The sequence below is a fragment of the Lethenteron reissneri genome, chromosome 23 (assembly GCF_015708825.2).
Source record: "Lethenteron reissneri isolate LAM-NWPU_2019-01 chromosome 23, ASM1570882v1, whole genome shotgun sequence".
NCBI classification, from domain to species: domain Eukaryota; kingdom Metazoa; phylum Chordata; class Hyperoartia; order Petromyzontiformes; family Petromyzontidae; genus Lethenteron; species Lethenteron reissneri.
In genome coordinates this window covers 10934052-10960113 of record NC_083801.1, presented here as the reverse complement: position 1 = coordinate 10960113, position 26062 = coordinate 10934052, and the positions used below count along the sequence as shown (strand labels likewise).

General features: G+C 45.6%; 1 protein-coding gene across 3 annotated transcripts in view; it reads right to left on the bottom strand.

Moving 5' to 3' along the window:
- Window positions 1-10673: 10673 nt before the first annotated feature.
- LOC133345963 (sodium channel protein type 2 subunit alpha-like) overlaps window positions 10674-26062 on the bottom strand; it is a 94824-nt gene continuing 79435 nt past the window's right edge. For all 3 annotated transcript variants that reach the window (XM_061557122.1, XM_061557121.1, XM_061557123.1), the window contains 6 exons: window positions 24152-24433; window positions 22467-22520; window positions 21138-21275; window positions 19959-20063; window positions 18552-18822; window positions 10674-15897 (listed from right to left, as the gene is read on the bottom strand). In XM_061557122.1, the coding sequence (XP_061413106.1) occupies window positions 14675-15897; window positions 18552-18822; window positions 19959-20063; window positions 21138-21275; window positions 22467-22520; window positions 24152-24433 (2073 nt within the window). In that variant the 3' untranslated portion in view covers window positions 10674-14674. The remainder of the gene's footprint in view (window positions 15898-18551; window positions 18823-19958; window positions 20064-21137; window positions 21276-22466; window positions 22521-24151; window positions 24434-26062) is intronic.

Below are 26062 nucleotides of genomic sequence, written 5' to 3'. Positions count from 1 at the left end.
AGAAAATTGGCACTGCAAACAACCGAGAAGAGAAAGACTCAAGACGGTCACAAGTTGCAATGGTGAGGAGTGGCAAATCAATCAACTGCTGGCACAAGTCCCCTCAATAACCCTAACTCAAACCATTCTATCCAACCAAACGTTAGGCAATTCGTGGCTACAAGTTGAGGAGGCAATAACGTCCATCTCGAGTTTTTCAGACTCAGGTAATGAGTGCAGTTGGATTCATCGAGTAACTAGAACAATGCGCTGACAGTGGCTGTTCAGATAGAGATCGTTGAGAAACTCAAATGGGCTGGTGTGGCTTTATCATCATCATCACCACCGATTTCTCAACCAGACGGGAACACGCAGCCCGTGCATCTTCTGATGAGAACTGTAAGATGGGAACCCAGGACAATGCACCGTCACACGTTGTGTTCCAGTTATAAATGAGTCCTCTCCACGTGTTATCACCTGAGAGTGAAACAACGGAGGTGGCCTTTGTTGCCACCTTAATCGGGAACCGTCACTGTTCAGTCCTTCTCCTAATTAGCCAGCCAGCCACTGGTGCTAGTCCTTTCGTTGACCCTAACTTGAACCCTGGCAGTGTTTTCCTCTGTGCTCATTTTCAGTTTTAGTGCTCAACAACAGCAAGCAAAAAAAAAGAGAGACGGCTCGGCATTGTCCAACGAAAAGACAATACCAAACAAAGATAGGCACCGCTTAATTCCTAGCGTGGCTAGACAGCCACGCGGTGAAGCATTTCCCTCCACAGAGGGGCTTTGCGCTGGCAGCCGGGAATTAGCAAAGGTGCAATGTGACGAGCCGTGCTGTTGGGAGTCGGAGCTGAGGGCCGATGGGGCATGAGGGCGTGTTGAGGTGACGGGGGGGGGGGGGGTTATCTCATGCGTCGGTGACCACGGGGATACGGAGCTGCACTCTAAAGTGTCAGCCAGAGGGAGCACTTGGGCAGGAGAAGGAGGTAGCCAGTGGGAAGCCACCTATCCAGCCATTTTAGGGCGCGCAAGCCGCTCTGTGCAGAGATACGCTGTTGTGTGTGGTTCTCTGTTGCCTTGCTGTTGTGGCATTGCTGCTGTGATGTTGTGCTCTGTGCCTTGCTGTGGTGTCATTGATGTTGTGTCATTGCTGGTGTGCTCCGTTGCTGTGCTGTTGTTTCATGGCTGCTGTGATGTTGTGCTCGTTGCTACGCTGTGGTGTCATTGATGTTGTGTCATTGCTGTTGTGTTGCTGAGTTGCTTTGTCATTTTTTGCACGCACAATTTTGAGGTGTGCGATTTGAATGTGTTTGTAACCAGGTATGTTACAGAGCAGCTAAATAATTTACAATGGACCTATTGTGGCCCTTTTGTGTAAAATAAGAACAAAAATCCCTATTGCTAAAGAGCGATGACAAAACCGCTACAACAATGTATGAAATGGATGTAACAGACCCAATCAAATTATTGTCATTTTCGTAAAAAATGGTAAATGTTACATTTAAGTGAATGCATATGATTTAAAGAAAAAAAAAACTTTGGAAATAAATTACGCTTTTGATATAAATATTCGAACTCATTTTGTTTTTGAAATGATCAAACTATACGCAATATCTTGCTCATTTGATGTGATGAGAACAGTAAATGTGCTGAATATATATAAAAAACGTACAGTAACCCTAATTAAGAACATAGTACAGGAAGCATAAATAGTAATACAATTTTTTTGCCATTGACAGCATTGTAATTGGTTATGTGACCCGTACTTGATGATCTCAATGATGTGCAGTAGGGGGGGGGGGATGGCTGTTGTAGGGGGTGAATGGGCTGGTGGTGTTGTGTAGGACTGCTTTGCAGATACCGTATATTGCTTTGTGTTTTAAGGTTGTACAGAACGGATGTTGTTTAAGGATATATAAGGTGTGTGTGTGTTTGTCGGCGTAATTCCAGCGGGCGCTGTATGTGTGTAGAAAAATGTGTATTGTTGGGATGTATTGGATGGATGGGTGGTGATGGAGCGTTGAATGGGTAGGATGCTGTGTCGCGTTAAACTGTTGGGACAAATGCTGTTAGCGACTACCTATTGAGGCTGGGACGGGCACAATGGGATGGTGTGGCCAGCACGACTACCCTTGTGTGCCCAGTACTGATATTGACACACCACACCAGGGTACTGCTCATTTAATACTGGGTCGACAGCGATGAGGACCAGGACTGAAATCACTCACCACTTGTGTCATCCGTGACCAGGCATCAAACTCAGGCCACCAGGTTCGTGGGACGGTGAACAAATCACTGCACCACCGTTCCCCACAAACAAACACAAAAGGGGCAAGTGCTGTTAGCGAGCACCTATTAAGGCCAAAACGGTACACGAGGGGGTGGGTGGCCAGGACCACGCCCGACCGCCTTTGTCTCCCCAGTGACGATGTTTACACATCGCACCGGGTACTCATTTGAGGCTGAGTCGACCTAGGGTAGGTCCTGGACCGGTTTAAATAATCGTCACTGGTGTTGGCCGTGAGAATCGAACCCGGGTCGCCGGGTTCATAGCGTAGCGCGCTAACCGCTGCACCACCGCTCCCCACAAACACACAAAGATAAAGATCCCCCGTATAGCCTTAACAGACTGTAGGGGCAAGTGCTGTTAGCGAGTAGCACCTATGAAGGCTAAAACGGTACACGAGGGGGTGGGTGGCCAGCACCACGCCCGACCGCCTTTGTCTCCCCAGTGGCGATGTTTACGCACCGCACCGGGTACTCATTTGAGACTGAGTCGACCTAGGGGAGGCCCTGGACCGGTTTAAATAATCGTCACTGGTGTTGGCCGTGAGCGGGAATCGAACCCGAGTCGCCGGGTTCATAGCGCAGCGCGCTAACCGCTGCACCACCGCTCCCCACAAACACACGCGCACACACAGAGAGACACACGCGCACGCAAATGCCAGTCGCGCTTCCGACAGCCGTCAAGCAAGAGAGCCTGAAATGCCTCCACGTGCATTTATAGCAACTTGACGCGGCAGCGCGTACCCTTATCGCGTTTACATGCGGCGCACGCGGCGGACCTGAGGCATTCGCCCCAGCACTGGGCTCTTGCAAGAGCGCGCACGCCAAGGTGGGGGGGGGGGGGGGGGACCCATCGGTCCGTGGCGACTCATTCTGAACGCCGGGCCACGCGCACCGACGAAGACTCGTGCGGTGATTCATCTTCTTGGTTCTTTCGGTAAAGTCACGTAGAATGGAAATAATAAAATAATGAAAAATTTACATAATAAAATAATTCTCACGACGTATTTATTATGTTTTATTTTAATTATTTTATTGTTTCCATTCTACGTGACTTTACCGAAAGAACCAAGAAGATGAATCCCTGCAGTCACGAAAGCTTTAAATCGAAACTCGTGCGGTGCTTGAGCACAACATTCGTTACGTCTTGGTGGACTGATCATCTTCGCCAACCATCATCGTGAGCAATTGCAGAGCCACTGCTGGATGAAGGCTTCCTTATGCCACTAGCTTCCCTCATATGGAAAGCGATGCCACAATCCTGCGAATTAAACTGATCCTTTCGCTCCATCTCCACAGTGGTTGTCCTCTCTTGGGTAGGTTATCTCCTTTAGTTTGGCTGCCATTCCAGCACCAGTCTTGTTCATTGGCCGTCATCCCTTCTGGTATTGTGTCCTGCTAAGACCCACTTACTTTAACATTCAATACGATGAGTTGCATCTTGACCAAGTCACCAGAATGTCACCAGAATGTGCTAATCATACACAGGTGATATGCTAATGTTATTGTTATGCTAACTGAGCGAACACATATCTACAAATGAGGCAGAATAATTGAGAAAATACAAGCGAAATGGAAAGATTTACACAAAAAATATATAATTCATTACTATCAAATCACTTGGAGATTAATCATTATATGCCTACTTATCTCAATTACAATGTTAACTCCACAAATGCATGTGTAGTGACATCGGGGATGTCTCTGTATGGTGCCGGTCTGGAAGGGCCGTGCCGTTCGATGTTCCTACATCGTGGACAGCGCCGTGTGGGAGGCTGTGTGTGACACCAGCCCTAGCAGGGCTTGGTGAGCACTGGGATAGTTTGGGCACCATGCACAGCGTGTGGTGGGGGCTCCCACGAGGAGGAGTGGGTGAGCGTCAGCCCAGGGGCAGGGTTGCCCCAGGCCATGGCACTCTGGTTGACCCCGTAGACACGTGATCTGGAGAGTCCACACAAGGGGCCCCAGGTGGGGGGGGGGCTAGTGGGTGATCACGTGTCCGGAGAGAGCTCTTGAGAAGGATCGAGAGGGAATGAGAATGCTGAGAAGGTGGGCGGGCCGAGGGCGGAGCGGCCCCGACCGTAGGGGGATATAAGGCGGGTCCCTGAGAGGGACCGTGGTCGCTGCATTCTACAAGCTGGAAGCTCAACATCTACAAGCTGGAAGCTCAACATCTGGAATCGGGAAGCTCTACGTCTCAAGCTGAAGCTTTTTGTCCTACGAGGCAAACACGTGGTCGGAGACCCGAGTGAGGGTCTGACCCTTCATAGCAGTAATTCTTCTGTATAGGGTAGTTAGCTGGGTGGCCACCACCCTAAGCTGTATCTGGTAAAGGGGCAGTTACCCCTTTGTGTTACCGTGTTACAATAATGTGTTCTCTAAAAGGAACGTCTGCGACTCATTTGGACTCATTACACATGTATAGACCACCAAAGGCTTGCCGAATTTTATCCCTCTTGGAAGAATAAAGATAGGCTAAATAAACTCTAACCAGGATTTGAACTTGCACCCTTTACACATTCCTGCGGAGGGAGCTGGTAGGAACGTTGGGTTGCTCGGTCAATGGCCAGGGTCAACGGCGGCGTGGTGTATTCCGCAAATATGGCCGACTGTGAGGACGGGAACAAGCCGGCGTGAGTAGGTTAAACGTTGAGTTTTATAAGGGCACCACGGGGTGACCAGCCCCTCCCCACCCGGCCCCACCCCTCCCACCCAGCCCACCCTCCCCACCCAGCCCTTCCCCACCCTCCCCACCCAGCCCCTCCCCACCCTCCCCACCCAGCCCCTCCCCACCCTCCCCACCCAGCCTCTCCCCACCCTCCCCTCCCCACCCAGCCCCACCCTCCCCACCCAGCCCCACCCACCCAGCCCCTCCCTCCCTACCCACCCAGCCACTCCCCACCCTCCCCTCTCCACCCAGCCCCACCCCTCCCATTTTTAGATGCACGACGGACGGACGGACACAATAATCCCCTGTGGGCTGGTGTAACCAGGAGGTTCCTACCAGTAAAAGTCATAAGCCTACTCCTCTGTGTTAACTGAGCTCTGCAGGTCATCATCCCACTGCATATAGCTTGCATTTTTTTTTCAATATTTAGTATCCAATTACAGCTATTTAACAGGAAACATACTATAGGTCAACTTATAATCAAAATATTTTTTTTGGCAGCATGATAGTGTGAATGTATCGTGAATGTATATATGTATAAGAAGACATGAAATCGGATCGCTCGATATAGAGAAATGAAACAGGTTATAAATGTGGCACATGGGACAGCTGACATCAGTGGGGGCAGCAGACACAGCGGCTGTGCCCGCAAAGTGAAGGCTTCTAAATTTACTGGGGCTCGGTCCTCTGGGAGCGGAAGGCATTGTTGGGGGAGCACCAATACACCTGTCACACAGCAGATCCACAACCGGTCTCAACGTGCACGACAGGTGGCTCGGACACCGCCCTGCCCACGTGTACCATTCAACCCTCGAATCAACCCATCATTCGTCAAGAGTTGATAAAAAATATGTACCTTTTTTTCTTAGGAAGTCAATAGGAATGATGAATTCCCACCACTGGGTTAAGACCACTGTGCTCGTTTGAGCAGAGCAACACTCTGACTCTGTATCGAAACTCAAGTTATAGATGTCTGGCTTTTCGTGGGAAACACGAGAATATGATTTGAAGCAGCTATGTTGAGCCAAATGGAGCTGTCATGGGTAGTTCCGTATCATGATCATGATGAGGGGCAGCCACTTGCTATCCACTGCTGGGTAAAGGCCTCCCCACGCTGTTGCTATCCCTCACGGTTCTGCGATGCCATGTTTCGTGTCCTGCATATGAGCTGATATCTCTTCACTCCATTTCCACGGTGGTTGTCCATTAAGGTGCATTCTCTCCTTTGGCTTCCATTTAGTCATTAGTCTTGTCCGTCGATCATCATCCATTCTAGAAATGTATCGTGCTCCTCTTTGTGTCTCTGTAATTGAAAGCAACTTGCAATTATTTTTTGTGCCCTATTCAGCTTTTGTTCCATTTTCTTGGTCACTGTCCTTCTTTATAATCGGCAACATGCAATGATTTAAATATATGCTATTAAAGAATATTGCTTTCCTGCTTGTCATTGTAAAATTCAGTTTAAACAACAACAAAAAACTCCATCCTGCTATTGTGCGTCTCATTTAAATAAAATAAAAAATCTAGATCTGACTTCAATCTATCTTGAATAATTGACGTTTATTGTTGTTTAATTTTTCTGCCCCTCCAATATATATTTTTCCTCTTGATTAGAATGCCCAGTAGCATGCACCAGGATCTATATGATCGGCTACCATTGATTATATTATATACTTGTGAAAACGTATTGATAACTTCAGCCGCTATGCATTCATTAGTAAAACAAAATATTAAAAGTGGGAAGAGTGTATGACTTGCATATGCATCAGAATCAGAATATGTATTTACACTGGAGGGATCCGATGAGCGATAAAGCTCTTTTTCACAAACGTTCAGTCGATGTCATGATATATATATAAAACTTATTTTGTGTTGCTGCTCTGGTCATTAAACAATAGTAATATATATATAAATATACTTTTAAATAGCAATACCTCTAATAGGGTTTTGTTGCTGAGAACAATAAATACATTTATTGTTTTGGAAAGTGATAATTAGATTTTCTAGTCTGTACAGCGACTCTCATTCGACTTGTACTTTAAAGAGCAGATGCTGTTCAGGTGAACACGCTTTTTAATTTTAAGCATTGACCAAAAGGCCCTTTGTAGCAACTATGGTGTTATTCGGACAAAGCAATGAATTATGTTTGAAATATTATCGTGTAAAACATCACCTTTTTTTCACATACACATGCATGATTATCGTAGCAGCAAGCACCTTTATATGTGAATATAGACACGGAGTACACACGTGACATACATATACAGTGTACTGTAATCCACATGAGCAATGGTATCAGTGGCAGAACCAAGAGAGCAGGGAGTGATGGGGGGGGGGGGATTCCACTCCCCACCAAGACTTGCGGCCCAAAACATTTTTTAAAATAGATTTTCGACCAGAGAAAATGTTTTGTCTATACTGTACTAATGGAGGGCCCGATTTAAAAACATTGAAAATTTGGAATTGCATCTGCACCACCTCCTCTTGGGAAGTTTAGAGATAACATTACTGTATCTTTAAAAGAACGTATTTGACAAACCATGTATTTCTTCTCTGCTTCCGTAAAAATAAAAAAACGTTGCATGTCTTTCTTCCCGTTGTACATATCTCACATATTTAATTGTCGCGTGTTTGTATAATAAAATCCGCTGTCAAATAAAGGACTTGAAATGCCCCGTGGTCACACAGTGAAACCTAAAACCGGGAGCCATGTGGCAGGACTTTATGGCTTGGATGAGCTTCAAAATGCAGTGATCATTCCAGATAACGCACGCTATTACATTATTTTAATGATTGCAGTGGAACTCATTTAATATCACCGTGATACCTATCATCCTTTGGTAACTGCCCGTATAATGCCTTCAGTGACAGATTCACTCACTGTCGTAAATTATTTGCCTTATCACCAGCGCCTTGGTTGTAGACGGACCGAACGAGAGGAGTTGATGTGGGCACCGAAGCAAAGTAACATTCATACAACTCGCGCTGACCTTGGCAAGGGGAAGCCGTCATCCAACGGTGGATTGACAGAGGGCTGTAAATGATCGTTCATAAAACTATTGGCGTGTCACCTCTGCGTCTCGTAGTAAGAGTTCTAGAGAAGGGCCACAGCTGCGTTCGGTGAGATGTGCAAGGGCGATGATATTCACCCCCCTTTGTGGCATCTTTATCCGAGGCACACGACGCGTACATGGGAGGAGATCCTGCTCACGCCAGCCGCACTGATTCGACTCAGCGCAAACTCATGACCCTTTGTGAGCAGTTCTTTCGTACGGCTACACATTCTTACATTCTAATCCCTTGTGCGTGTATGTGTATATGTAATTGTGTGCACATGCACACACTTCTGCGGCCAGCTTGCCAGACAAAACTAAAGCAATGTATAGTATCGTGCGCGTGGGAGTAAACAGGAGCACAGAGGAAGACCGTGCATATGAAGAGATAACACTTCGACTTGTTATCTGTTCGTATGTATGTTGAACTTCTGTCGCACCTTACGTAGCCAGCCGTGCTAATCAGAGGTGCGATAGCCAATACTTCCGTAGGCAGAATTATCATAGGCAATATCATAGCCAGGTTGGCTATGCGTGTCACAACACCCGGTGATTTTTGCACAATTCTCCTGCACCCACATCCAAAGCGCTGCTCTGCAGGTCCATGTCAGCATGCCGGGTATGGTGCTGTTTGTTGAGAGCTCCCTAATGGCCTGTTAGGCACAGTGGACACAGTATTCACATCAAAGCTTACACCACACGGGCTGGACATTAATTATACAAGAGGCACCTAATTGGGGTAGCACAGGTTCGTTTCAGCCTCACAGCTATCTGAATGCTTTTGCAATGCAGTCAGATATGACTTGAGGAAGAAAACAGATTAATTAAAATTAAATGTGCGCTTGCAATGATCACTTATTTTCCGATGGTGCCCCTTAAACAATCAAACGTGATAATTTTACGAACATAACAATGTATACATATATCTCTTACTCACCAATGTCCATTGCTCTTTTTCGAGTTCAATGGTGGAATTGTAAACATTGTTACAATTTTGACTTAAAGCTTTCGTGACTGAAGGAACTCATATTGTTTGGGTCTTTCGGTAAAGCCACGTAGATAGAAAAATAATAAAATGTAATAAAATAAAATAATATAAAATAATATAATACTATTTGATTAATTTAGATAAATATTAAATAGAAAAATAAGAACATAGTGCTATAATTTTATTTCATTTATCATTTTTCTATCTACGTGGCATTACCGAAAGACCCAAAGAACAATATTACATTTTCCTATTTTTCTCAGCCCACCCCCCACCCCCTGTCACGTCTGTGCCCATCGGATTCTTCCAGTATAAATAAATATTGCTTGTAAAGTCCCACCTCCGAGAATAAAATCGGTCGAACCCTCCGTGCCCTGTCTCTGCTCCAAAGAGGTGCCCGTTGTGTTTCACAAGGCAGCGTCAATGACGAACTTGGTGATTTTTGTTGTTGTTTGTGTTGTCGACTTCAACATGGCCTGTCGCTGCACCGTGTCCAATCAATGGGTGTTTCTCCGACACGTTCATTGTGCCGGCGGTATCCTCCATCCGTTGAGGGCTCTCTACCAGGGCTCTCATGTGGACCCTCCCGTAATGTCAAACACAGTGCCTTGAGCCTCGGGGTCCGGGGGAGCCTTGTTTTAAAATGGGAATACGACGCATTCAGATCGGATGCTGGGCACCGCAATCCACTGCCAGTGACCCAGACCCCGGTGCCACCCCGCGCAGCGTGATGAGCAACTCCTCCCGCACGCACTGCGGGATTCTCTGCGGGATCGCATAACAGGACGGGGACAGGACCGGCTGTGGTTTAATTGTGCATACCATGTGCATTAATATCTTGACGGGAGGGCGAGTGTTACAAATAGTGATGGAGAGCGCACAGAAGCCAGCTGCTGATTTAAATAGGAAGCTAATGGAAGACAGGGATGACAGTCAGAAGGCTGGCTGGAGGGCGGGGGGCATTGGCCGCAATTACGCACTGTACACCCAACAATGTCATGACCCCGCTTGGAAATGAGATATCATGAGCGCATGGTGGAGATACCATTTGCCACGTATCATCACACGTGTGCCACACGCGTGCGCCTGAGAAATGTGTCGGGATGTTTGCAAAGTTCGCTTCGAGAATGATTCAGGCAGCACGCGCTTGCTCCGTAAAAGGCGCCTAATTTTGGGTGCTCTTGTTCCGTCACACTGCGTCCATTTGAAAGGAGGTATCGAAATGAACTGAACACATGGAAAATCGAAATCCAGCAGCTGAGCTCCGGCCCTCTGTATTACCCGTGCTGGTGTCTCACAAGGCCGTGTGGTGGCCTGGAGCGAGGAAGAAGCAGCAGCAGCAGAACAGCGCCTTGAATGCAATTAGCATGGAAATGGGAGGCATTGCTGCAACCTCGATGCTAGACAGGGCACACAGGGGGAGTGGGGGGGTTGTCTTGTCCGTGTGTGTTTTGACCAAAGCCCCATTGAGATTAAACAGCATCCGCCAAACTCTCTCGTATATGTGTACGTGTGGTACATTACTGTGGATTTGTGGACGCTTATTTCAGTCAGAACATTCAACGGTATTTCGTGTACCGATGGAAATAGATATTTAATATACATTTGGGCAATTGACATAGCTTTTAAGGTTTTTTTGGGTTGATATATTAACAAAAATGTATAAATTTGTTAATGGAAATTATGTGTACAGTACCATAGACCTTACCACAATAAATTTTTATTTGTAATAAAAAACATACATGTGCAACATCTATAAATTCTGCATTTATCACGCCTATTTTAAATGTCTTTTAGTCATTAAAATACAGTAGAAGCTGTCGATAATGCAATTAAAATAACAAGTACTGTTATTAAGTAGCACGAGGTCAGAATTATACACTTGTGTGTGTGTGAGATTATGAATCAATTGGTATATAATGTATCTGTATTTAAGCTTTTCGTTAATACCGCATTTTGGCTGAGCCCAGTAAAGTGTCGTCAATGTGCTTCTACAAAACTTCGTGAGACATTCACCAGCAGTGCAAGCAAGGACCGTGAGCTGTTCACGTTGCTTTAAAACGTCTTAATTTATCCCCATAAACAACACCATCACAACCGAGTAGCTATAATGCTGTGTTGCGTCATTACTACTCTATGTCTGGAATGCGTGCTTAGGAGGGTAGCTTCAACCCTTGACTAACAACTCATGCGTGACTCGATCACTGTGCAGCCTTTAGCCGTGAGAGGCAGCCAAACACATACTCCTAATTCTATGTTTCTACAAGCCCGAGCCCAGCTACTTGTTTTTCTTTTCCTCCAGGATAAAGCGTCAACACACCCGTAAGCCTTCCCGCTGGACTGGCGGTCTTGTCGACTGACAGCACGCTCCTTGCTGCTGCTACTGCTGCTGCAGCTGCGCTTTCGTTTTCTGCAGCCTTATTAGCTCTGGATTTCAGTCTATAGCCAGCCACCTTGGAACCTCGTTAGAAGATGACAAAACCTGGCAAGGCGCAGTGTTTTGTATTTGTGCATGACATGACGATTCGATCAACGAGTGGGCTATACTGGAGCTTGGGTGGATGGAATTGCATTGACGTGGGCTGGTATTTTTTGATTAGTGACTATGCCAGGATGGTAATCCAAAAATGTTTCGAGAGTGTTTGACTACGTATCACGTTACCGCGTGGGTATCTTCCCAAAGGGCTGCTGTTTTCCAAAAATCAAGGTCACATTCACATCCCTTCATTGGCTCACGTACAAGGGTAATGGGGCCTAAATCTTGTGCACTTAGTAACATTACCACACCGTGCTTTTTGACTTCATGTAAGGAAGTGCCAGCCAGCATTAACATGTCCCAGGGGGTGCGAGAGGAGGTGGGAGGGCAGGGCAGGAGGGAGGACAGAGTGATAGCCTGGCAGGGAAGCTTTGCGTGCTGCGTTTGTGGCAAGCGCCGACATAGTAGATGTGAAATTGCCCTGAACGCCTCCCCTCGGTTCCTACACTGTGGCGTCCTGGCCACGGCGCCTGTGCAGCACGCATGGTGGTTCTCGTGACCAATGCGTTTGTGCCTTAATAACGTGTGGAGTTCTCATGTGACTGACGATGACACGTGCTTAGCCTTGCAGGGATTTATGGCACGTCTCGCTCTCTCCGGAATCATCAACGGGTGCACTTTAGTATCTGGGGTGTTCATCATTCCGATCCCACTGGACATGAAGCACAATGATTTACATATTGATCTTTTTTAGGGTTACCCTCACGTGAAAACAAAAATATTAAAATAGACTAACATCTGTGCATGATGTAATGCACTACAAAATGTAAAATCCATCCCTGCTGTCATTTAAAAAATAAATGTCAAAAAATGCATCCTCATCCTCAATTGAAGGCTGGATGGTGTTCATCTCCTTTGGTGCTCCTGGGCCGGAAGTAAAAATTCGATATTCCACTGACAGGGACCAAATGCAATCTAAAGTAAGCACATGCTTCAGGGTGCTCCTCCATAAACTCACAAGGGAGTGAACGGCAGCGTGCTGGCGTTTTGAACGTGGAATGTTGCTTAACGGTATCTCACTGCATGGAGCTGCTTACCAATACAAAAAGCAGCGTCCGTAGTGGCCCTCCAGGGGCCCATGCTGGCCGGGTGAGCAGTTCGCATGTGGTGGAGGCCTACAGTGATCATCTCTTTGGTGTCGTAAAATAAAATATATAAATTTTGCATCGGTGGGAGATGAACTGTAACTGCCATTGTAGAAAGGTATAGCTCTGCATGCAGCTCACAAACACATCAACAATTATCAGGTAAAATTTATGAAACATGTTTTTGTTTTATATCTCCACACTGAACACATCTGAGTTCCAAGCCGAACTTGGCAGACCAGCCCAAGCGCATGCTGGCCCTGCTTGCGTACGCACCCTGGGTTGACTGCACATCACAGGTTTAGCAGCAGCAGAGCTCAAACGAAAAGCGGCGAAAAATGTTCATCGCACGGCGGTGGAACACAATTGTCCTCAGAGAACCGCTTCTCACGAGCATAACTTTTGCATTATTTAAAAATCCAACGTTTTTTAAAGGCCATACACATTAGAACATCGAGACATATTGATGGAGCGTTCCAATAGCTTTAATAGATATGCTTCTGTATTTACAAATTAAATGCTGACACATTTAAAATTATATTTTACATTATTTATAATGTACTGGTAAAAAGACCTATGCATAAAATAAAACTGTAGATAAAAATGTACAATTTTACTAAACCAGTGTAAAATAATGACACGTGTTCTGTCAATATTCCGCAGAATTGGCGTGTGCACGTAAAATGCACATTGCTCGGCTGTCAATAACGTATGGCTTCAATGTGCAAAAAATAGATACATCAGCGAAAGCATGCATCAAAAGTAGGTCGCACCTATTGAAACATCGAAATGGAAATATACCATAACAAAATTCACCTTTTTTAATCTTTAATTTTTTTTAATAACCCACTGAGAACAGCTGTGACAGAGCACAAAAATCTCACTGCCTGATCGTGACATGCCGATGACTGATGGAGTATACGAACCATTGCATTTTTATACAAAATAATAAACCAAAATATTTGCACAATAGCGTCGCTTGATGGTTGACACTTTGCAAGGACGGGGGGGGGGGAAGCTTCCGATTTCCTGAAACTGAAAAAAAAGGTTCCTATTGAGACAGCGGCACAGGACGGGGTACGTGTGCAGAGAAACAGCACACCGACAAGCACTGAGCTGCACTTCACAGCCGTGCACATTCAAGCTTTTTTTGTTTTTCTCAATGCAGAACTGCTTAAGGTGAACTAACAGCTCAAGGCCTTTGCAACATGCAGAACTCACGGTACCTCTAAACACAACTACTGCATCTCACACGACGTGTGGGGCTGGGGAGTCAAAGGCAAAGCACTTTTCAGGAGCACTGCTGTGTGTGTGTGAATTCAGCTTTGTGGCTTCTCTCCCACGTTCCGTTCGTACGGCAGATAGTGAACCGGCAAGACTTCCGTAAATCGTCACAAACCGATGCAGTAAAGACACTCAAACCGCTTCGAGGAACCGAAATGGAATTCCCATCACCCAGCCCAATTGGTGACAATAAATAAAAAATATACACGGAACTAAGAAGCTGGATTTGAAAGTGCAACTTAAATACGTTTATAACGTAAACACCAACACTTGATAACATAAAGTCAAGTTTAACCTGAAAACATAAAACCAAACAGGAACATTGCAGTGTACACAACATTACTTTAGCATGCTTGCGTTTGTTCGTGCTAAAGTTCTGATGAATGAACTACAATGTTGGTGACAATAAACGCATCGTGTATTTCTTTCCGCAGAAATGCATTTGATGACGTATGCATTCACTTTCCTTCATCAGAATGAATACAGGCTGAGGGGCTCCCCTCCCTCCATCTCGTGGACGTGTGTTCTTCCAGGGAGCACCACGGCACTGCTGGGTTGGGCCTCCTCTCCCGGCGGCAGTCTTCTTGACGGGCTGTTTCACCACCACTAGTTCCTCCGTGTTGAGGCGGGATGTCTGTCATGGGGTCTGCTCGACCCGTGCCCCGACAGGTCTGTTTGGCATTTGTTCTGCGGTGTGTCTATGATGCACGAAGTACATGTTGAACCTTCAGTTCACGAGCGTAGGATCCCGACGGTGTAAACCTTCACTAGCTGCTTGGGTGACCGATTAAGTTCACTATACTATCGATTCACGAATGTCCTTCCCTTCGATGTCCCTCTCCTTGGGGTCCTCATCGTTGTATCCACCGTGCTTGTTTGTGTTATCCATTATTTCCAAGCTTTCAAATGAAGGCGGGGGAGTAATGGTGGAGGAGTCACCGTTCTCGCAGTCGGTGGAGAAGTTGGCGCGCATGTTCCTTGCGATGAGCCCGTCCTTCTCGGGCGCTTCCTCCTCCAGGATGTTTCCGTCGCTCTTCCGGTGCCGGTAGATGTAGGAGGCCTGCTTGAGGGACCGGTGCAAGATGTGGCGCCTGTACGCGCGCTGTATCACGCGCACAGCCACCTCCTCCTGCTTGCGCCGCAGTGTGGTGGTGATGGGCTCGTACGAAGTCTTGGAGGGGTTGGCCGCCATGAAGCGGTCCTCCATCTGGGTCTTGAGCGCATCCATGCCGGCGCCCTCACCCAGCACACGTTTCGTGAACGCGAACAAGATGTCCAGGCAGTGGATCCTGTCGTTAATCACCATGGGCAGATCCATCGCAATCAGCTTGATCTTGTTTGGTTTGGGAACTCTGAGCGGCTCCTCTAAGGCATCGGCAAAGTCTGGCAACCTCTCCCAGGCGATGAACTGGGTGGCATCAGGGTCGAACTTCTCCCAGATTTCATAGAACATCTCGAAGTCGTCTTCGCTCAATGGCTCTGAACTCTCCTCCGTGGCAACGCTGAAGTTCTCGAGGATGATGGCGATGTACATGTTGACCACAACCAGGAAAGAGATGATGATGTAGCTGACGAAAAATACAATCCCGACCATGGGGTTCCCACAGTCGCCCTTAACCAGGCTGCCTGGGTGCTCAATTTCAGGGTCACAGTCCGGGACACCGCTGTTCAGGATCGGGGCGAGGAGACCATCCCAGCCAGCTGAAGTGGTGATTTGAAATAGGCAGATCATGCTGTTGCCAAATGTCTCAAAGTTAAACATGTCGTCAATGCCGGACTCCTTTTTCACATAGGCGAAGTTGGACATGCCGAAGATAGAGTAGATGAACATGACGAGAAATAGCAAGAGGCCAATGTTGAAGAGGGCGGGGAGGGACATCATGAGGGCAAAGAGCAGCGTACGGATTCCCTTGGCACCTCGGATGAGACGTAGGATTCGTCCAATCCGGGCTAAGCGGATAACTCGGAAAAGTGTTGGCGACACAAAATATTTCTGGATCATGTCTGCCAGCATGATGCCTGCATTGCACGCACAACACAAAGATCACGTTTGTTCATAAAAGTCACCGGTTTAATATTAATGCTAGGCATTGCATTTCCATAATTACGAGGCAGATGGACAGCTGAGTGGTCAGCATTTAAAGTGGATACGAAAGCCCCCATGGTATAATTCGCAACAGTGGGCTATAATGTGTGCTGGTGAAATTTATCTGCAATTAAAATAAAGAAAATAATAAGTACAGTGAAATTATTCATTTTATGATCACCTAAATCGCAATATGAATGGGCTCTCTCAAATTCCTAAGTGAAAGCAGTGAGTTGAAACTGCATTACACGAATACAATTTGGATTTGAAATCGAATCTAATTTATATTTATAGAGCACCTTCACTCAAGGCGCTCGACATAGCTTGCAAAACGATGACAGACTGGGATGAATGGGATGATGTAGTTGACATGGGCGTACAAGGATTGAGGAATGAGTGACGGCGATTTCGGGTACTCAGGGATCGCAAAAAGGATGAGGAGGGACAGGAAGGAGTGGAGTAGCAAGGGGACAGATGAGGAAGAGAATGGGCGATAGAGGTGAGCTTTAAGTGAGGAATGGAAGGAGGTTAAAGAGGGGGACTGCTTACTGTTCAAAGGGAACTTTATTCCAGTGGAGGGGTGAAAGGAGGGAGAAAGACCGAAATGGGATTTGGCACGAGGAGGAGGGACAGAGAGAGAGATAGGGAGAAGATTGGAAACGGAGAGGATGAGAGGGGCACATGGAAGGAGATTAGAGAGGCACAATAAGGTGGGGTTAAGGCCGTGAAGAGATTTAAAGATGAGCGTCAGGTAAAGACAGCGGTAGTAAATGTGAAGCAAGTGAAGGTGAAGGACGAAAGGCGAAGCGTGATAATTAAAGGTGACATCGAAAGTAACTTCGTACAGAAGCATTTTTTATTTGTTGGAGGGGACTGAGAGCAGAGGTAGGGAGACCAAGAAGAGGAGAATTACAGTAGTCCAAGTGGGTAAAGATCAGGGAATGAACCAGGAGATTAGTGGCAGACATTGAACTGAGAGGGCAGATTTTCCTGATGTTGAGCAGATGGAAGCAGCAGATGCAAGTAGTAGGAGTGGAGATGTGGGTGGAAAACGTGAGGGAAGGGTCAAAGGTGACATCAAGGTTGAGGGGAGAGGCAACAGGAGTGGGGAGAGAGAGAGAGAGGAGGGAAAGAGATGGTTGGGATAAAATGATTGATGTTTCGGAGAGATTGAGAGAGAGAGGGAGTGAAGCGCCATCCAGGGTTTGATGGCCATCAGACAGGAGGGGAGGACAAGTCACAGGAGTAAGTTAAGGGAAGGAGAAGGATATCTGGGTATGGTCTGCAAAGAAATGACGAGGGAAGAAGAGAAAATTCACTGGTCAACACACTTTTTCTGGCATAAGGTTTTAAGGTAATTTTGGGGTGCTGATTCCAAATCTGGCATCAGGTTTTTTGAGATATCACATCAGGTTTTTGAGATATCAAATATTGCATTTTCAATAAAAACTGCAGAAGAAAAATATTAAATAAATGTGGATATCTACATAAAAGGATATTATAAACACACTATCCTAAAAATACAGCACCCATATTTTAACACTAAAGCAGTCACTGATTCGCAACAACTTGCAATCATAAGTGACAGAGTTAATTTCGGGTAAAATCAATGAAAATGGGGTATGCCGATAGCATAAAATGAGATGTGATAGAGCAAATCTGAGATCAGATTTGGAATCAGCACCCTGAAATTAGTCTAAAACAGTGCAGGCCAGAAATTATTTTGTTTTTTTTGTTGACCAGTGAAATAGATTCAAGGGGTGAAATATAAAGAGAGAATAGAAAGAAGGGTGATGCACACCAGGGAAAGGGGTGGTGGAAATGAGCAAGTTTTTCGCAGTGATAACGAAAGGCTGAGGAGGTCTTGAGGCCTACACATAAAGAAGGTGAGGGAATCCGCAGTGCAATCATAAATGAAAACAACACAAATGGTACAACCACTGATGATACATTCACACTGGCTCCTGCGATGCATGTTCTTTAATGCTCGTGAGCCATGTATGTAGTAGGTATGTAATGATTCCCCATCCCTAGCGATTTGGTGATTTGTCACAATTTGGGATCAAACTTTTAATAGAATATTCGTTCTTTGTGTAGTTTTTTTGGCCGTCTCGTTTGCATTGTTGCTGTTTTCTGCCTCGTACCATTTCAGTTGCTCTCTTGGCCTAAATGTAACGTTGTAATTTGCATTAATCATAAATGAGCAAACTTCACGCACGCTATTCAACAACTGCATTCTGTTATTACATGTAGGGCATTCAATTAATCGTTTCCGGGTAACTGGTAAGACTGGAGTAGGGCACTTGACTCGTAGCCACTTCTTTAGAACTGCTCTTTGTGCTTAGTTTGTTGTTCTTCCTCCGTTCCTCCGATTAGCCCAGTTGGCTACATAAGGTGCAAAAGAAGTTCAACATACATACACTGCCATGACAAGAGGCATATACTGGATGTGGTGTGCCAGGTGTGGAAATATTCGAGGGCCTTGCCCAAATGTAACGACAGCGGTCGCAGCAAAAGCGAGTGCAGCGTGGGATAATTTCGCTGCCTGAGCGCGCCCGTACGCACGCACACGCACACAACTACATACCGACTATGGAGAGGATGACAACCACAAAGTCGAAGATGTTCCATCCGATAGTGAAGTAGTACTGCCGAAGAGCGAGCATCTTGAGCACGCACTCCCCTGTGAAGACGACGATGAAGACGAGGTTGACACTGAAGAGGATATTCTCCATCTCGATGCTCTGGTTGTCGGTTTCCACCATCATGGTCACCATGTTCAGGCAGATGAGGATCATGATGAGGATGTCAAATACTTGCTTCGTCACAAAGTCGAAGACCATTCCCTGGAGTTTGTTCTGCACAATGAAACATAGGAGTGCTTATCACAAAAGAGAGTATGGATTGTCATCATCATCATCAGCCGTTGTCGATAACTGTTGAATGAAGGCCTCGTAATGTTGTCACCACTCCCCAGTCATACGATGCCACAGTCCACATGAGCTGATTCATGGTTCCGTTACCACCGAGCACGTCCTCTTGGAAACATTTTATACTTGAGCTGCCATGTCATCCTTGCATCTTTGGCCACTGGCCATCAGCCCTTCTAACGATGTGTCCTGCCCAAGGCCACGTATTTTCCCGAGCAGTCAATAGGGTGTCTAACTTACATATGTTTTCTGATCAATGTGTTCTTCGTTTTGTCGCTCAGTGTAATTGCAAGCATGCATCTCTCCATGCTTCTTGGTGGGCATTTTTAGCTGTTCCATTTTTTTGTGGCAATTTTCTATGTTTCTGTTCCATATGGTATAGCATGTAATATAGACCGATTTAAAATGTTTCTTCTGAAGGCATAGTGGTACAATAGATTTCATTTTTAAGTTCACTTTTCCAAAAGCACTCCAACCTGCTCTCACTTGTATCTCTTTATATCATAATTTTGATTGTTTCATTTCCAGCGTATCGTTTAAAGTGAGAAAAGTTGCCGTGTGATATATATTGATTTAATCCAATTATTTAAACATTATACGTGAAAAAAATGCAACAGTTTACATACTATGAAAAAACAAGAATAGATTTCACCCTTCCTGGCAATAGAACAGGTGTTAAGATGTTCAAACACCAAATATAAACATTTTGCAAGGAATCAAGTCTGTATTAACCACACATACTTGCGGTGAACATGCAAACAAAGATGCTCTGATAATTATCATGCTCTGGTAATTGATTCCTTGGCGTGAACATTCAAGCTTATTGTATTCATGTTTAACAGTGGCAGCCACAGTGGGGCATGGCCAATTAACTGGGTCCCACCTCAAAATCCAGAAAGCCCACCGGGTGAATATTTGCCATTGACATGGTGGCCATGAACACTGCTTGTGGTGTAATATACTGAGACTCGTCGAGAACAAATTCCACAAATTAGCTGCTTCTAAAGGCACACGGGGGGGGGGAAGGGAGACCATGGAGTGTTGCGATGTTGCGGTGTTCTCACCCCAGGTCTCGGAATGGGCTTCTGTGGTTTTTTCGAGCCTAGCTTCTTCATGGCATTGTGGAACTTCTTCTGCTCTTCTGTCATGAAGATGTCCTCCCCTCCAAAGTAAAGTGGCAAATACAAAACTGGTTACAACCTCGCTCTCTGCTTCTCATCCTGTTGTGCAGCCCAAAATACCACCAATGAATAATCTAAACAGTCATGTAAAAGAAAACGCAGTACAGCAATAAGGATAAATCAATGCATCTGTATAGATTTTTAAAAGTATTTTTCCTTTCACATGCATGGATTTCCTCTGGGTACTCCAGTTCCGTCACACTTTCCATCAGTCTTTAATATAATTATCTACACAGCCCAATAAGTCCGAGGGCCATGTTAGAATTGGGTACTACCTAAGATACCACAACTTTAGGAGTACCTTTTATTTATATGGCTTATACGTGAGTAATTTAATAACCCACCCATTTCAAATCATTATAAGATAATTCACTGTTACTTGCCACAGTTAGAAATGCGATCTCTTGTGGAATCCACAAGTGAAAAATCTGGTCTGGGCTCATGGACTAAATGCTGATTTTTGCTGCAAATGAGTCTTACGAATGAATCACGCAACTACTCAAGAATATACTGTGAAGATTAAAAACGTTTACCTTGATTTATAAAAATCACAGTAATGTGAAAGAAAAAATCGTAGACAGGAAGCATGATTTAAAATCTCAAATACTGCACAACAAAGTATGAGACAATTCATTTTATGTTGAACTCATCACATTCCAACAACCACATTTCAACATCCACTTTTTGTGTTTACAACGATGACATTGCATTTGCTAAATTAAAGGTTCATTATATGATGGGGCATATAATACTCACACATTTTCTCATACGATTTTGGCAACCATAAGTAGCCAACCGATTAACACGTTTAGCTATGTACGGTGCGAAAGAAGTTGAACAGATATTCATACAAATGCGTCACATTTAAACCAAGCAACTTATCCTGAGATTTATTTAAATTTCAGTCCATTTCCTAATTAGTGGAATGCACACATGACACTTCGGTTATATTTTTACTTAAACAAACGTATCGGTCTCTCTGTGATGGACACAGGCAACGTGTACCGATGATAAAGCAACGTGGTGAGCAACTCTCGCTACGCGGCACTGCGTGGCACTTATCTTTTTCTTTTGCTGGTTGAAGTTGTCGATGATGACACCGATGAAGAGATTGAGAGTGAAAAATGAGCCGAAGATAATAAAGATGACGAAGTAGAGGTACATGTAAAGGTTGATCTCGTAGGACGGCTGATCCTTTACCTGTTCATCATAGAGATACACAACGGCACATTACAAACAGTGGTGATGTTAACCACATTGCGCCAGGCACTCATTGTTTGACCGACACCTCAGGGTCGGTACTAAAACTGGGATCCTGGACCCAGGATCCCTGATTTTAGAACCCAAGGCCCCAGGACTCAAAAAGTGGTACCCCATGACCCCTAGACCTTTTGGGGCACTCATCAGAGAGATTTTCCATGGTGAATGCTCTGACGGATGCTCTGTTGCAGACACTCCAATTTACTACCCCATGTTTGGCACGAGTCCTCCACCACCTGTATTAGCATTGGAACTTCCTTGTTCATGTTTAAACATTTTTTGAAAAAGGTACCTGTATTGACTGTCTTTGCACCCTTTGAGATGTGCTTTGCTTGTTTAGCTGCAGTATGAAATGTGAAATGATTATGAATATGCTCAACTGTTTTTTTTTCTCCTCACAAATAAGGCTCATGTCAGGTTGAGATACCAAATGCCACTTGTGTTGTCTACCACCGGGTATTGAATGTGGGCCATCCACAATGTGATGCAGTGTGTGCGAGCCTTCAAGCCACGAATGGCAGTTGCACAATACAGTCATATCTTTAATCGCATGGTACCAATGTACTGACTCTATCAATTATAATTTACAGCCCTTTGTGGGTTCACTGCTTGATGAAGGCCTCTTCACACTGCTTTGGGGGTTATTTGACCATACTTCATCATGCCGAACAGTGCAGGTTTGGTGAAGGGGGGGGGGGGTGGCTTGGAGGCAAGGACTGGGTTCAGATGTCACTCGCCACCAAAGTTAGCCATGGCCAGGAACAATATTCAGGTTAGCGGGTTCATACGGTGGTGTGCGAACCACTGTGCCACCACTCCAAGGTGAATAATCATGCTTGTTCTTTACATTTGTTGCCTTTGATCGTTTGTATCCCTCTGCTTTTGCTAAACCCACACGTACTTATCATACTAAATGCATCTTTACGTTATCATGCCAGGATGACATTTTCTTATATAAGAGCAGCAGTTGAGTAATGAGGTACAACTATGACATTAACCCTTGTCTAGCAAAATATCGCTTTGTCTAAGTTACTGTCCGTGCTGCAATACGAGCAAGATGACTCGCTGAAGCTCATGTATTTCACAACAGATCTCCAGAGACGCAACAACGGACCGCACGCCATCACTCACATCACGTGAATCCACTGCTGCATACATGATATCCATCCAGCCCTTAAATGTGGCCTGCGGGGGGGGGGGGGGGGGGGGTGAAAACACAAATGTTGCATTAAACACGACGCACGTCGCATTTATAAAGTGGGAGTACCCCCCCCCCGCCACCCATTAGGCTCGTCCATGAGACGGCAGGAAATGGAACACGAGCTACGTTTTAAAAGTGAATTGTGCGGAGGTGAGCTTATTGTTCTGAGAGCATTGATCGGCGATCGGTAAGTCCCTCAACTGGCGCCAAGTCACGCGATTCTAAATCTGATTAATGTTGACTAGATGACAAATATCCTCTGTTTGGGTGCCGAGGCCCCCAGTGAGCATTCCCAATGGCTTATTCGAGGCTACAGGTTACCGAGGACAACATTTGAGGTCGTCAATAACATTCGCTGGACACATTGTGAGCATTCTCCATCAAGACGAACCTTCTACTTCGTGGTTCTTTAAGCCGGTTATGACGCGTACAGCCACGGTGATTTGTGATTGGCTTCTGCTGGTTCTTCTTATTTTGGATGATGCCATCTCAAAGTCAATTGGAGGAAATTTCATCGCGTGTCACTTCACCAAACGTGACCTCAACTGCACCATGATCTAAATGTGTTGTTTTTTTATTTCACTTGGCCGTGTCTCATGCGGTCAGTCAGGGATCCCATGTAAGCCCTGCCATGTGCGTCGTACAGTGAAGAGTTCGGGAGTGAGGGTGCTCACCACAGACTACTCTCATTTTGGTTTGACACGTGGCAGGCTTTCGCGACCAATATTACTCATAATCAACGTTTTTGGGTTTAGATCGCGTGATTTAAAAATGTGTCGTAACCCTCCACCACCCGACACGGCCAATCAGTAAAAAAGTGTCACGTTGACAAAAGACAAATAGTTCACTGCTTTAGCCCACCGGTGTGTTGAAGCGTGAAACCACAACATTTAAAATTTTTGAGTCGTACGACGTTTTGCTGATAATTGCATCCAGCATCATCGGGCAATTCGCCATTCGGGCAATTACAACGAAACGTCGTACTCAAAAATTGTAAATGTTGTGGTTTCACGCTTCAACACACCGGTGGGCTAAAGCAGTAAACTATTTGTCTTTTGTCAACGTGACACTTTTTTACTGATTGGCCGTGTCGGGTGGTGGAGGGTTGCGACACATTTATAAATAACGCGATCTAAACCCAAAAACGTTGATTATGAATACTCTCACTTTGCTCGCATATCACAGCTCTCAGCATGCCTTTACGTGCCGTACGTTGAATTTTATCCGGGTCCACGGGGTCACTGAAATAGTGACCGATTTATAATTTTTGCAAAATCTCGCGAGTTAAAATTCAGGCAAGTGGTTGACTAAAGTCATCATTCATTTAGTATCAATAAAATAACTATCAAGTTGTGTGATGTAAACTGTGCTCATCTTATAGAGAGACTGACCCCCACCATAGGAAAGTGGAATTTCTGCAACTGACTCTGGGCCACTGATCGAGATGAGTGCCTGCCCCACTGCTCATGTGAGCAGGGAGACGTTTTGACTTTGCCTGCTACGTGGCTTGGCACGGAACTCACGAAATCAGTTTTTCGAGGAAGAAGCGAAAACAATAAACAGCAGACAGAAAAACACTGCACAACCCATCGACAGACACGTCACGGGCACTTACGACTTGCAGCAGGGAGAGATAACCGATGCCAACGTTGTCGAAATTGACCTTAACGTTCTTCCACAGAGTCTCGTTGGTGGTGTCATTGAGCGCGATGCACATGCTGTAGTTGTCAACGATGGAGATGGGCAAGCGCTGGCCGTCCGTCTTGTTGAGGCAGTAGTAGTACTTCCCCGAGAACAGGTTGACGCCCATGATGCTGAAGATGAGCCAAAAGATGAGGCACACGAGCAGCACGTTCATGATGGAGGGGATGGCGCCCACGAGCGCGTTCACCACCACCTGCCGTGGGCAGGGGAGAGGTCGCGTTGGTGGAGGCCGTGCGGGTGGGACTCGCGCCGGCCACGCGCGCAAAGCCGCTAAAGCCCCTACGGCAGCCCGTAACCTTTTAGCGACCACCGCCACTTTAGTCCTACGAGCGAATGGGGTATGCGTCTACCAATCTAGGGTCTGACGAGCAACGGAAAAGAGCAAATAGTGAACCTATTACAGGCAGCGTAGGAAACGTCAATAAAATAGATGTAACGTAGAAATAGTACGCGGCAGCCCAAGCGATGGAAACATAAAGTATAAGTTGGAAATGTTTTAAACATTTATGGATATATGTGTTTGGGTGTATCTATCAAAAATAGGATTGAATATTATTGTTGTAACTTTCTGACCTGCCCCTACTGCATATCTGTGAAAAGCTTCATAACTCATTGGATTTCTCCAAGATAAATAACGATTCTGATATCTGTTGGTGTGAAGTAAAACAAAATGCTAATTTAAATATCTCCCACTTGGATGTAATTCCCCCCTCCCCCCCCCATAACCCACGAATGACTCTCTCAGCAAATGTATTTCCCAGTAAAGACTTGATGGTTTAAATATCTGGTTAACTTTTCCCAACGTACTGAGTAGACTTATTAATTATTATGCGTGTAGTCCTACGCTGATGGCAAAATACTCCGGCAGCTCGGTGACTACTTGGGAGTAAAATGTGAGTAAAATAAAACATTGCTGCGACTACGTCCTGCGTTTAAGAACGATTGTTTAACATTGTGCACCGTGCTCACGTGAAACAGCGCACACGCAGTTTCCGGAGAGAAAAGCCGTCGCGAAATGCAGGACGTGACATTTCAAGGCATGCAAGGAAAACAGATTTGGACAAACATTTTGCCAATGGACAAAACATTCCCACCGAAATGCAGTCGTACAAGTCAGTTGTTCCTTCGCGGACTTTCACTTAAATGGCTCAACCGCAGTGGGATGGACGAGTGCGGTGATAAACAAAAGTCCAAATAAAAGAAGGCACATCCCTCATCCAAGTACACATTCACTCGCGGTGTGGAGCTGGCAACAGATTCGTCGTTTTGTAGCATCACCAGCCACGGCACTCGCACGCACCGCACAAACGCTAACAACGCGCACGTAACCTACGAGTGATATGGCATGCTGTTTCCATTCTTTTTAAATATTCTATTTGGAACAGTTCATTGTCATGCCTTTAACCCTCTAGTGCATGAATTGTTACGTGCAAAACCAATTTATTTGGGGAGTTTCATGCAAGTATATTAGTTCGATGTCAACTTCACCGCCCCCCCCCCCCCCCCCCCATAAAAGTCGGTCATTATGCATGAGAGGGTTTAAAGGATTACAATTATAGAGCTGTGGATTATATAATGCATTTGATTCGTAATCGGATTTAGCATCTAATGAGCCATTTGCTTGTTAATTTGCCTGCAGCGCATTTACCAACTCGCCTTTAATCACAATTGTATCGGAACATATCGGGCAAAATGAATGTTCAAAGCGACCAGGTAAAACCCGATGGCCGAACCAACAACGTAGCTTTCCCTCCTCCTCCACTGTTATTGGGAAGAGCCAAATTGGCGCACCACGTGCGGAGCGCGTGCAGCGGACTGCGCT